The sequence below is a fragment of the Motacilla alba genome, chromosome 1A, assembly GCF_015832195.1.
Source record: "Motacilla alba alba isolate MOTALB_02 chromosome 1A, Motacilla_alba_V1.0_pri, whole genome shotgun sequence".
Lineage (NCBI taxonomy): Eukaryota > Metazoa > Chordata > Aves > Passeriformes > Motacillidae > Motacilla > Motacilla alba.
The window spans coordinates 48,464,822-48,478,452 of NC_052031.1; the positions used below are offsets into that span (position 1 = coordinate 48,464,822).

General features: G+C 46.9%; 1 protein-coding gene across 10 annotated transcripts in view; it reads right to left on the bottom strand.

The window, feature by feature from the left end:
• Window positions 1-706: 706 nt before the first annotated feature.
• ZC3H7B (zinc finger CCCH-type containing 7B) overlaps window positions 707-13,631 on the bottom strand; it is a 52,448-nt gene continuing 39,523 nt past the window's right edge. For all 10 annotated transcript variants that reach the window (XM_038153749.1, XM_038153750.1, XM_038153751.1 and 7 more), the window contains 6 exons: window positions 11,403-11,536; window positions 9,714-9,819; window positions 8,462-8,570; window positions 6,723-6,856; window positions 5,767-5,930; window positions 707-4,995 (listed from right to left, as the gene is read on the bottom strand). In XM_038153749.1, the coding sequence (XP_038009677.1) occupies window positions 4,803-4,995; window positions 5,767-5,930; window positions 6,723-6,856; window positions 8,462-8,570; window positions 9,714-9,819; window positions 11,403-11,536 (840 nt within the window). In that variant the 3' untranslated portion in view covers window positions 707-4,802. The remainder of the gene's footprint in view (window positions 4,996-5,766; window positions 5,931-6,722; window positions 6,857-8,461; window positions 8,571-9,713; window positions 9,820-11,402; window positions 11,537-13,631) is intronic.

Below are 13,631 nucleotides of genomic sequence, written 5' to 3' on the forward strand. Positions count from 1 at the left end.
TTATACAGCAATAACAGCGCATATCCATGGGACCCCTGTGTCTTCACATCTCCAATTTTGATTTTATCAAGAATTTAGATTAATCTGCATCATGATGGATTCAAAAAATAAAGAAGCTGGGTTTATTAATAAATGTTTTCCCACTGACCTCTTCCCCCAGTGCAGTTTCCTCACACAGCATCCTCTCTAGGAGGAAAGTAAGTGCACAGATGCTTCCCATGGCCCAAGCTGTGTGTGACTTGGTGAGCAGGGCTAAGGACATGTTCCCTAGCAGGGTGCACACTGCCAGGCAAAAGAACTGGCCAACCCAGTTGAACAGAGCAGCCTACACAGAAGAATCTCTAGATGAAGGTGTTTACCTGATTACTGGAGGTTTCAAAACACAGGTTACCCAAACACCTGAAACTATGTGTTAATGCAGAGCACATGGATTCTTGGCACTAGGGGGAAAGAAGAACATCTTAAATACACCTAAAATTAACTAGAACTGTGTGTCTGATGAAGAACTGCATCAACTGTTAACACGCGCATAGGCAATTTTCCACTCAGCAAGAGTAGCAGATTGTACTTAAAGATGGGAGAAAGCCACAGTGGTCCAATGCTTGACATGCTCCCTTTGCTTCCCTCCTCACAGCAGGGAAACCCGAAAGCAAGATAAAATCCTTTGCAGGCTGTTTGAAAAACACAAACACACTCTGGATCAGGAGAGGGTTTAAAGTGCACACTTTTATTTTCTATTACAAAGGCTAAAAGAAGCAAGTTTGGTTTTCTTTCTTTATTTAAGAACAAAAACAAAAATTTTGTTAAAACATCTACATATTTATCCTTATACTAGACCTTATGAAAGATACTAAGTTCTTTTTTAATAGTAAAGCGTGGTATTCTTAAATTATATTAATATGAAGACATATTAAAGGACTCAAAATCATTACTACCCAGCTCAGAACTGCAGCATCCCCTTGCTATCTTTTCCTTTCACTTGCTAAAACCCATCAATTTTTGACATACAGTTTCCTACAAGCTAAGTAGGGTATTTTTTGTTGGTTGTTGGTTTGTTTTGTTGGGTTTTTTTTACTTCTCTCTGTAAAGGCCTGGTTAACTCCAATGCCAGTGTCACCTAAATCCCTGCCCCTACCAAAGAATCTGGGAAAATATTTTCACTAGGTCCTTCAGCATTTAATAAGTTTCTGCTCTGTGTGAATGTCTGTAGTTATTTTACAGGATATGAGATTTTCTTCTAATGTTATAAAATTAAAACATCACTTTCTTTGTTAAAACCCCTCAAATTTGGTTCTGTGCTGCAGAATTTTCTTCTTCTTCTTTCACACAAATAAAGAAGAGAGAGTTATCACAGGGTCTTGTGAACACACCACTGAAGCAGCCTCTACATCTTGTGGTTTATCTGCTGTAGAGCTGCGAACACTGAGCATTTCTGCTGAGAGCACACAATGTGCTGAAGAAAACCCTCTTGGCTTGATAAAGCAAGCCTGGGAAGTCAAGTGTGAAACTTCTTGCCTTTCACAATGTCCCTTTAAATAATATAAGCAAAGCCTTATTAAAACTTTACTCACTAGTTAGCAGTATAATACTCTCTCACTGAGATGGGACTGCAAGGACATCCTAAAGGGTTTCAAAAATGTGAACAGGGAAACCTGTCCCATCTCAAAGTTTACACCTATCTATATAAAACCCTCCCCTCCTTTGTTATTTCCCTTTCCCTATCCCAAATAAAAGGCTTCATAATTAAACTGGAGATGCTGCGTTTCCTGGCCTGAGTCCTTTTCCTTTACCCTCATTTAAAAGATTCCTTCAATACCACACACATATAATATTATATAGAGCAATATATTTAATACCTGTGTATATATGCTTCATGGGAAGGGTCACATATATACACACTAAAACAAGTCTGGTGACGAAGTACTGCAACACCACAGACCAGGTTATCATATCAGGGAAAACAAAGAGACACTTGATGCAACCCCCATGACCGTGGGCCTACCTCACCTCACCTCACCTCACCTCACCTCACCTCACCTCACCTCACCTCACCTCACCTCACCTCACTCTCACCTCACCCTCTCCCCATCTCAGCCCTAGCCTGAACCTCTGAAGCCCCACTGAGCAGCTCAGCTCTCATTGCAGAGACAGAGAGAGGGGACAGTGACCCACTCTGTAACTTGTTTAGGTTACATGAGAAATCACGGCTCAGCGAACGCTAGAGTCACACTAGAGATGCAGGTTTGTTTTAAAAATAAAAAACCACATTCCAGTGTCCCCCAATCCAGATTTCCTTCCTTGGCATCTCTGCCTAAGAAGAGCAGAACAAGATAACCCAGGAGCTGATGCCTGTCTCCTCCCATCTCTAAAGTTGACCACTTGAGCACAAGGATGACCAGGAGAACGTACCATAGCTACCATAAAAAACAGAGGAGAAAATACAGCACCTGACCACTCAAAAACTGCCATGTCTGATATTGCTCACAGCAAACCAGAGACTACCATCCATATTTTAAGGGAGAGGAAAAAAAGCTCAGCAGAAAAGTGGTTAAGTTGCCCAGGAAAGAGGCTGAGTTCCCATCCCCAGAGGTATTTAAAAATACATGTAGATGTGGCACTTTGGGACATGGTTTAGTCTGGGACTTGGCGGTGCCAGGTTAACAACTGGACTTGATCTTCAAGGTGTTTTTCAACTTAATGATTCTAAGGGCAGAAGTGCATTCAGTTTACTTAGAGTACAGTGTCTCTGGAAAGATTCCAGCACTCTGCTCCATAACTGGACCCTAACTATCCCAGTGGAGCTGAAGCACCCTCCTGAAGGCTGGTTTATAATGACAGCTGCCCCACACCTTCTCCACATCTCCCAGTTTCCACATCCTATCTCTCCTGAAGCTCTGAACCCCAAGGATATAGGAGCAGAGAGGAATGGGAGGATGCAGCAATGCCAAAACACCAAGCAGCTCATGGCCAGATTGTATTTACCATGGATACAGCCCTACCAGCCCCAAGGGCTCTGAGACTGCTGTCCCAAGAGAATCTGTATGAAAAAGACATCCCTGATGAAGGCTGGGAGGGAGATGTGTTTGTGTTTGACTGGGTGCTGCCATCCATGCATGCAAAACTGCAGAGCACAGCTGGACTGCAGAAGAGAAGGAGAGGGAAGCTCAGAACAGGGGACACATTCACTGCTTACAGGATGAGACTTCCAGAAAGGACAAGGCTGGCATGCAGAGCAGTACTGCTTCTCACTGCTGCCCCTTATAAAAGCAAAACTTCTGTCCCAGAGTTCAGCATTACTGATTACCTCATCAATGCTCACATCAGCAGCACAAGAGCAGGCCATGGCTGGGTCCCACTGTGCCACTCATTCTCCACCACTGTCCCTGCTCCGGGTCGCAGAGGTTGCACTGTGCACACGCAAGCTCCCTGCTCTGGCTCTGAGGAGAAGGGGGCTGGACCTCTGGTACTGGTAAGCACTTCCAGCTGGATTCCCATTAGCTTAACATTGCCTGTGCTGCGCAATGGTGTCCTTTTAAATGGGTCCCCACCCAGTTCTTCTGGCAGTGCAGGGAAAAATGCAGCTCTGAGTAACCAGAAACACATGCCCACATGCCATTTAAAAAGTAAGAAAGAACACCATTACCTCCCTCCCTCCCTCTCTTCAGGACACAAGGCAACACAGAAACACAGGCTCCTTTTGGTGACCACCTCCCTCTGGACTGATACTGCTGTGTGGACTTCACAGACACACCGTGTGTCACAGACTCCACTACACCTCCTAGATAGGTTCTGTTTTAATTGCACCAGTCACGCCAGCCAAAAAAACAAACCCAGGCTATCTGCCCTGAACACCTGCCACACACTGAAAAAGACATCTAATGAGAAGTCACCAACTTGCTTTCTGAGTAAAGTCAGCTGAAGTTTGAGGTCACCTACAACCCGGTTCCTGCTGCTGCAAGCAGTTTCATTACTTTGCTGCTTTTACCTTGCTCTCCTTATATCACACAGCTGTTATCCTCCTCAGCACCAGTTGATGCCTCAGGGCAACACAGACAGCTAGAGCATAAGCCTAGATCTCTTAAGCCAAATCTAGTGGTTTTCCTTCTTTACACCCTAATTCCTATTTCTTCTAGTACCCAACTCCCAGAAGAGCAGGAGGGCTGCAGCAGAGTGAGTGGCGCTTAGTCTGCAGCACTGAGAAAAGGAACGTATGAAATTCACGGTCACCTTTTCACCACATTTCATAAAATCATAGAATGGTCTGGGCTGGAATGGACCTTGAGATCACCTGGTTTAAATCCCCCTGTCATTTAGAAGGACACGTTCTGCTAGACCACATTGCTCAGAGCTCTATCCAACCTGGCCTTGAGCAGTTCCAGGAATGGGGCATCCACAACTTTTCTGTCCCTCTCTCTTGGCTTTGTCCTCCAGACCTCTGCAGTCATACTCTGAATTGAAAGACAGAAGAATGACACAAGGAGAAATTCTCTGATTTGCAGCCCAATACAGACTGAATTAATTCCTTTGAATGAAGGACAGTGAAAACAAAAAGATGAAGTGGAGGGAGAACTTGGGGGAAAGAAGAGAGAAAAGATGGATCACAAACTCAGTGAGTGTAGTGCCACTGGCCAACGAGAATCAAGTTCACAAATTCGTTCACTAATAAATCATTGTCTCATAATCTTAAAACAAAAGAAAAGAAAAAGTTCTCTTTGCAAGACACAGATCTCGCTCTCCCTGCTACTGCCACTCGGAAAACCCACCCCACGTTTCTGCAGCTGACAGACTCCCCCCAGCTCATACTATACGTCATCCCGCAATAGGAAGTTGTATTTCCCGAAGTCGTCATCCCTGGGGCAGAGCAGCATGTCCTTGCGAGCTTTGGCCAGTTTCTGTTTCAGCACTTCCCTCCGGTCCAGCCACTCCGTCAGCTCGTCCTGCCCATGGGCATAGCGACACTCCTCTCCCTCAGGACAGGCCTTGTTCTTCTGGAACCTGCCGGCAAAAGGAGCGCAGTCAGGAGGGCATCTCCAGTACAGGGGTTTGAGCTCTCTCTCTGGGATACTTGATCAGGACCCACTGAAACATGCTGTGAACTCTCTTTTTTAAGGGTGAGCTGATTGTCCTACAAACCCATGTGCAGGTGAGAAAGACATCAAAGCTGGGAAAAAAAGAGAGCAGCAAAAACAATAGTGGCTACAAGGGGATTTAGTCAAGAGCACAAAAAAAATGTGAGCTGGAACTGGACCAGCAGGGACGAGGAAAAAACAATGCACAAGAGAGGAAATGCCAGGTAACCAGCATGAAAGACAAGAACCTTTTGCTAACCAAAGTGGCATTTTTAACCATCACACATCACTTTCTGAAGGCACCTTAAGGTGCTGATTCAGAGGGCGTGAGACATTCAAACCATTTAATAAGGCACGTAGGATTCCCCCAAAGCAGTGGGTGAGGGAGACTGTTCAGCAGCCTGAGAGCTGAGAGCATCCTGGCTTTGAAGAGCACAGGTGCAGAGAGGGAGCTCTCCTTTTCTAAAGACACATGCTCAGGAGTGTGTTTTTATCTCTCAGTATTGTGGCTGAGCACCTCTGTGGTCAAACAGCAGCCTCACTGTCACTCAAACCTGTCACGTCATGTCATCCCACTCCTCCTCCATGCAGAAGTCTCCAAAAACTCTGAGAGAGGATGAGGAGGGATGACAGAGGCCCTGGGCCTGTTACCCTGTCCCTGCAGCGGCAGCACTGGAGGGAGGTGAGACAATGGTACCTCTCGCAGAGCCGGAATTCGCCCATGGGGAAGCGGTAGCTCCAGCAGCTGGAGTCACTGTCTGAGGTGAAGACCTTCTCCTTGTGCTTCTCTGACTGGATGTGCTGCTGCCATTGCTTCTTGCTGTTGCTGTTTTTCCCACAGAGCCAGCAGTGGTAGCCCATCTAACCGGTGCAAACAGGGAAAAGGATCAGTCAGTGCAATAGCATTCACATCTACTGGCCTTCCCTATGCTGGCAACTGCCTCTCCCCCTCCCTTCCAGAGCATCCTGGAAGCTCCACTCAGTCTATGACTACCCACACTTCTCTGCCATATCATCTTTGGGGAACTGTGCTGACACTAAAGGGGAACAGAAGAGATGCTCTGTCAGTTTATCTATGGCTCAAACAGGCTCAGGGGACAGGGCAGCTCAGTTCATTGACGTGGTCCCCCTGCCCCTGCTGATGGCCCCAGTGGGGTCTCATTGCAAGGTCCTCAGGTTCACAGGCAATGCAGGACTCTTCAGCAGCACAGACCCTTACATCAGTACCACCCATGGCATAAGGAAACACATCTGCCTCTAATTTTTCAAGGCTTCTGTGCCAGCTCTTCTCCAAGCTTCTCCCTCTTCTGACAGGCCTGCAATGGTTTTGCCATCTTGCCCAGGAGCAGGCAGGAACCCTGGAGAGAGGCTGAGCCCACGCAAAAGGGAACCTAAGGTAGACTCCTAATGACTTGGAGATTAACAGAAAAGCCATTGTAGAGCCTTGCTGACCCCAGGTTGATCTCTTCCTACTTCAGCTGTGTTGCCCCTGCTGTGCTGCTCCAAGCTGTCCATTTAACCTGTGTTAATACAGGCTCTGTTCCACTAGAGCAATGCAGTCCCTGCTAGGCACACCTGGAGCACAGGAAAGAGGCAGGCTGGCAGCACTGAGGAGGAGGAGGAGGAATGAAGGACAAGAGATCAGCTTATTACCATGATGTCCGCATAGTCAGTGGGCATCTGGATCTGCTTCTCCCCTTCTCGTGAGGTGAGTGGTGTTCCCTCTCCAGGCTTCCCAGGATTGTGTTTCTTTAGCCACATGTCATAGGTCTGCTGCATATCTAGTACTGCACAAAGGTGACACATGAAGCCACTCAACAATCTCCCACCCGGTGCAACTATGAGAAAAGGACAAATGCTGGGGCAGCCCTTCCCTCCCTTCACCTGTGCCCCACGTCACCTCCTCAGATAAGACCCCTGGGGAGAGGAGCCAAATTCACAGCACACCATCTAGCATGGGGGGTGTCTTCTATCAGTCCAGGGGCAACTGTGACAACAGCCACACAAACTTTTCAGAAAGGTGGAAAAGTGCTGCAAGATCTCATTGGAATTCACTCCACAAGATGATTCTCCCAGAGGCCTGATTCTACTTGACCTCAGGAGACATCTCATCCAGTCAGGAAACTAAGGCAGAGCTGGTTACAGATCCATCTCTTCCCTCTAAGCCCAAGCTTAGGGGCAAGCTGACCACAGGAAGCACTGCAGAGGGGAAGAAGACCTAATGATAGCTTGCTCTAAGTTCAAAACCTGCCCAAAGAACTGCAGTCAATGTCTCTCATGGCTTTTGATTTAAAAGCCACTCAGCATACTTCTGGGAAGGGAAATTTGAAGTGGAAGCTTTAACTAGACATCTGCCTTTGCAAGATCAGCTCCTGAGAGAGGCTATGGAAATATAAATATTTCCAGATATCGATATGATGCTCTAAGTGTGATGCATTAGTGATTTACTCCTTGCTAAATGAATGATTGAGGAACTTGAGGTAACTGGGGATAATGAATGCAAATTCCCCCAAACTGAGACAATGCACACCCAGTCTGGTCGGATGTGCTTTAAAGGCCCCAGCAATTAAATGCTTTGAATGAACAGCAACAAGTAACAGTTTGGCTCAGCAGAGAGAAGGACCTCCCACAGAACAAAAAAAAAACCCAAAAACTCAAGGCAGGCCTGAAATCCTTCAGGCTTTCTAGCAGCTCCAACAGAGGTGGGTGAGCACCTGGACAGCTGGCCCTTTTCCCCCAGCCTCCTGTTGATCTGGATAAACAAGGATTTCTGCCACAGAGCTGGCTGTCCAGGATGTGGGCAACCCCCCAACTATCGCCCAAGAGGTAAGCCTGCAGAATTAAATACAGACAAGTTCCTCCACAAAGGCACCACCCAATGATGTTCTCATTCAGGAGCTCAACTCCACCCCTTTGAATACAATGCCATGAGCAGGGAGTGCCACAGCCCAAGACCAAGGAATACAAGCAGAAATAGGAAAGACAGCCAAGGCAGATAGAAGACAGACAAGAAAGATACAGGAGCAGCTACAGGCCAGGACTGGTGCTTTGGCAGACCTCCATATAGAGCCAGGCCTGGGACTTTACAGGCAACTGGAGGGACAGTACAGGGTGGATTCAAAAGTGATGCAGAAAGAGAGGGCAGCAGTGAAGCAATGTAAGACATAAAACTATTATTCACTGGTCCCACAGCAAGGGACTCAAGAGATACATGCCCATTTATGAAAAGAGCAGCTGTAGACAGACCTGACCCATAATCCCACCTAAACTCATGGCAGCAGCCTTGTTCAGCTCCATCTCTGTTATCAAGAATATATCTTAACAGACCCTCCAGATGCCCAAATGTCCTCTTCCCTCTCCCAAACTCTTTGGCCCACATTTCCCCCACTCACTTTTATTTTCCTTCATGAAGGTCCACATATCTCTCTCCTCAGGGCTGTGGGCAAAGGAGCAGTTGCCTACATACTGGCATTTCCTGCCATTCTGTGCATGGATACACAACTGTTAAAAGACAGGGAGAAAAATTTAGCATCTGCACAATCAGTCCTTGCTAGAGGGGAAAGTGGGTTTGATAACCAGCTGGGACATTAAATTGCACAGGAGAGGTTGTGAACAGGACACTTTATTTATCATTAACTCATTATTCTTTTCCTCAGTCTCCTGATGACATAAACACACAGGCAGTTCAGCACCTGCTGCCATTTCCATAGGTGACTGGGTGCAGATACAGGGCAACAGCAGGGAGAATCCTGGATTGATCCAATAGCATTTCCTGCTGATGAAGCTGCTGGTCCCCAAAGGTGACTCATTCTCCAGCCATCTCCGAATGGGTGAAGAGTGGCCTTACAGATTGCTTAGACCACACTGGTGCACACAGCTACCAACAGCATGTGAAACTTTCTAAAGTTTCTAAAAAAAAGTCCAAAGTTTCTAAAGTCGAAAGTCTAAAGTTTCTAAAGTCTAAAGAAAATGTGAAACTTTCTAAATATCATATTTACTGATCATCTCTTCTCCCCCTGTCTCGGCACAAAAGAAGGACTTACCATAGAGTACGGGGAAGGAGCTTTCTCCTTTCAGGGAAAAAAGAAAGGAGAAGGAGAAAGAAACTCTCTATCACGACATTTGGGGCTGGAGTTGGAGGCTGGCTATCTGTAATTTTCCTCACAGCACGTGGCTTTTTAGCTGAGCTCTTAGTTTTGCTTTCAAAACCCATTGTGAGCAAGTTTCACAATCTCTAGCGCACAGTCACAGCTAAGGCAGGGATAGGCTACTCCTAAGCGTCTCGCCTCTCACCCACATTGAGAAACCCTGACCTAAGGGGAGTCTTAAATTTCATTCCCAAACCCTGTGCCAGCCAGAGATGCATTAACAGCTCTTGTTATGCATTAGCAGCACTAATTTCCAGCACACTGGAAACTCGCATTTGTGCGTAGAGTGGTTTAAATGGGCACTGCTCCTTCTTCTGCTCCATCTTTTCACTGGATGTATTTTGCTGCCATCAGTCTGTCCTTACCTCCCATCTCAGCCATCATGTGCTTGCCTCCCTGACAAGTCCTCAAGGAAGCAGCCTTCAAAACACTGCATCGTGGTGGAAGGGAAAGGGAAAGGGATGGGGCACCTGGCCATGCTGGGCGTGGGGCTTACATCATATTGCTGTGGGAAGTTACGGATGGAAGGCAGTGGTCGGACTGACACCCACTTCTTCTTAGCTTTGGACATCACCAGCAGGACACGGCGTTCCTTCGTCCAGCTGAAGAAGAGAGAATAAATCAAGAGAGACATAAGAAAGAGCAGAACAAATGTTCTTTACCTCAGAGACCCTTAAATACTGAGAGATGAGCAGATCCTCCTGTCCAGCTTGTCCCTGCACTATCTGGCTGGTCCTAGACATGCACATCTGTGATGGAGAAGCCACAGGAAGGCTGCTTTAGGAGGACTTTTCCCTGTAAATATTACCTATTTCCTGGGGTACCTCTTTTCATAAAGCCACAAAAGTCTCCCCCAAATCTCACATGGCATCACCACGGATTACTAAACAGCTGCATTCCATTCTTTGACAAAGCCAATTCTTGTGCAATCAGATCCATGAACAACACTTGGAAATATTATCTGCTTGAAAGGTGCAATAGAAATGCAAGTCATTACAAGCACTACCTTATGAACAGTGCCAGAAAGTATTTATTCTCCTGCAGCTCCAGCAAGGGATCACCAGGAGATACCCTGAGCAAAAACCCCAGCTCTATTCAGCAGCCGCACAAAGAGGTGTTATTTTTCCCATCCCAGGAAGCAATCCTCACCCACTTACTTCCTCCACAAACTGCTGCTTCTGTCTCTTCTTCAACAAAAGTTTTACATTTACAATATTAAGCTGGACTGTGCCTTTGTGGCGTGTGTTATGGGAAGACAAGTTCTATAAACCCTTCCAATCTCTCCCTGCGGGCTGCCTGGGTGAGACAGGCCACAGCTTCCATGACCAAACAGTGACTTCCCAGCCAGTATTTCCCTTCTAGGGGGCTTATAAGACAGATGGGGACAATTTTTTTTAGTGGGGCTTGTAGTGTTGTGACAAGGGGTAGTGTCTTGAAACTGAAAGAGGGTAGATTCAGACAAGATATAAGGAAGGAATTTTTTATGATGAGGGTGTTGAAACACTGGCACAACCCAGAGAGGTGGTGGATGCCTCATCCCTGGAAACATCCAAGGACAGGCTGAGCAACCTGATCTAGCTGAAGATGTGCCTGCTCATTGCAGGATGGCTGGATTAGATGACCTTTAAAGGTATCTCCCAATCCAAACTATTCTAGGATTCAATGCTTCTATCACACCAAACATTCTCATGGGCCCCAAGGAGTCAAGAGGTGCAAATAGACATGACATCCATCACAGAGGAGCAACCAAAGCAATGAAAGAGCCAAGGGAAACTAATTTAAAAGGAAGCAGAGTATCTTCAATAATTTCTAATTGTGACCTGACAGACATCTACAAATAGCTAAGTGTATAAACACATGCAGAGGAGAACTCTGTTAGTGGCCTTGGTAAGAAGAAATTATAGGAACTGGGAGAAAAGGGAATTGTGGGGTCTGGACTGCCTGTACCAGGAGTAACAGTCTGCATGATGCTGGCAGTAAATACACACAGTAAAGAGAGAAGGAAGCTGGAAAACAGCTATCTGCAATGCCTGCTATAGTGACAAACACTCTGAGCAGTGAGAGGCTGCTAGGAAAGCCTCTTACAGCCTCTTCCAAAGATGCCAAACGAAGCCCTGGAGAAGGTAGGATGAAAAATTCCTGCCCTTGAAGAGGGGTAGAGAAAAGAGAAGGCTGAATTGCTCACCAGTGGGGGGCTTTGGCACTACAGTACTTGAGGTCTTTATCTGGCTCCACCAGCTGCCCGTTCCTCCAGCACTGGCCACACACAAATTTCATCTGGAGGTCAAAGGTGCTTGACGTGGGATTCCGGGGAGAAGCCTGGGGAAAAGAACCACAGCCTCAGGTGAACAGAGGCAAAATGCACCCCTCCAAACCTGCCACAGAGATGCTGGCAGCTCCCTGCACGCCTGTGTGCCAGCAACAAGCCAGATTAAATCAGCTCTCCTTTGCCAGTGTTAGCCGGTGGCCCGATGAGATACCAGACAGGAGCAAAACCACTGCTTGCTTCAGCATGATTTCCTGGGCTTTGACATCTGGCCAAAAGCACAGACAGCCTGGCAGCCTCCAGCACTGACCAGGCCTGGCTGTGAAACCCCTGCAGTGTACCTCCGTGTACAGACAAGCTCTGTGAGACTTGACCCAGAGCTTAATCCCCACTTCCCCGCAGAGAGGGCAATCCATGTCCCACTCTGCCTGTGGAGAGCGCTTGGTCACGCAGCCGAGAGAGCCCCCTTGGGAGGAAGCTGGACCATATCACAATGCAGGACACAAAACTCCTGCTTTTGGGCCAACAACTTCGTGTCACACCTATCATCTGACACAATGAAATCAGAGCTGGGTCCTCTTGTTGATATCCTTCCAAGCCTTTTCGGGGCAGGTTTCTGTCTCTCACAGTTCCACTGCACTGCATTTCACAAGCAATTAAATCACAGTCTCTGGACAGAGTACAATGCATGTATTTCATATCTTTTCAACCATTGCACTTATTGCCCCCACCCCACCTGAAAAGGCTAGTTTGGGATGATGACTAACAGATTGTGGAGAAGGAAAAGAAAAGGAGCCAATCTCATATCACTGCTGCCTCATGTTTTCTGAGCCAATTTCTGGAAAACTGTTTGCATTCTGTATCACCACTGGAAGAACATGAGGCTGGTGTCTCCAGTTCATTTCCAAACCAAAAAACAAACCCGACTGGATGCCAGTGGCCCTGGGCACGGGAGTATGTGAGAGTACAAGAGAACACCCTGGTCACTGAGCTGGCCATGAAGCACAAAGGTCATGCACCAGCAAAACAATTCTCTGACTGTCAGCCACATCAGCAGCCCATCCCACTTGCCATGCCTTGACTTTAACCCTAAGCATCTCACAATAACCAGACATGCAAGTTGTGTCCCTGAAGAGCAGGTTTCTGCCAGCAATTGATTAGATGCAGCATGGAGCCTGGCTGCATCCCTCGGTGAAGGGAGAACAGCAAGTGAAGGGAGAACAGCAAGCACAGGCAGCACAGAATCAAAGCATTTCCCAGGAGACACCACATCAACTATCAACTACCACTCTGCATCTTCCAGACATAGTCTTTTGGAGAACCAGAGCTGACATATAAAAGGTCCTCTATCACTGTGAAAAGCTGACTGGGGAGCTCACCTCACCTGTGCTGCACACATGAAGGCATCAGTTCTCTGATGTCCTAGCAAAAGGACCCTCCCAGAGAACCAGCATCTCTCTTGAAAGAGATAAGCTCTTTTGAAAGAGGGTAATCTCTTGTCTGGGAGAATGACCTTTCTGGTGGCTCCCAGCACATGACTTGTTCATCACTTGCTGTCAGCTGTCTTCTGTGCTGGTGACCACCAAGAACACATCGAAGTGGCTGGCTGTGAGATGAGTGGAGTTGAGATTTGGGCTACCATGAAAGGCAATAAGGTGCCTCCTCTCAGATATGTGGCCTTTGAACAGTAGGTTTAATCTCCACTTGGGCTTCAAGGGAAATTCCACTACTGCTCACTACTGACCCATCAAACCTATAGCCCTGTGGTAACAAAATGGCGCTGCTGGCATATTCCCTTTTATCAATCCCATGCTATCCTCCTGGTGACTTATCTCTCAGCACAGCCAGGAAGCTTTGCTCAAACCTGCTGACCCAGCAAAACTAAACACTGAGCGTCTCCAGAAGAGACAAGAGATCAGAGAGAAAGAAAATATCTCTCAGATAGTTCTGGTAATCTGGGCTGCTTTTTCCACAAATTCTTAACCAAAAGAAGCCCTGTGCATTTCTTCATCTGAGTCATGCAAACTACTGGTCAATCCAGTGGGCATGTATGCTCCCAGGGGATTAGGAGCCATGCAAAAATTCAAAGCGGCTCCGGTTAATGCTACATGACTGTATTTGTAAAGGCAAGACACATACCTGGCAGGC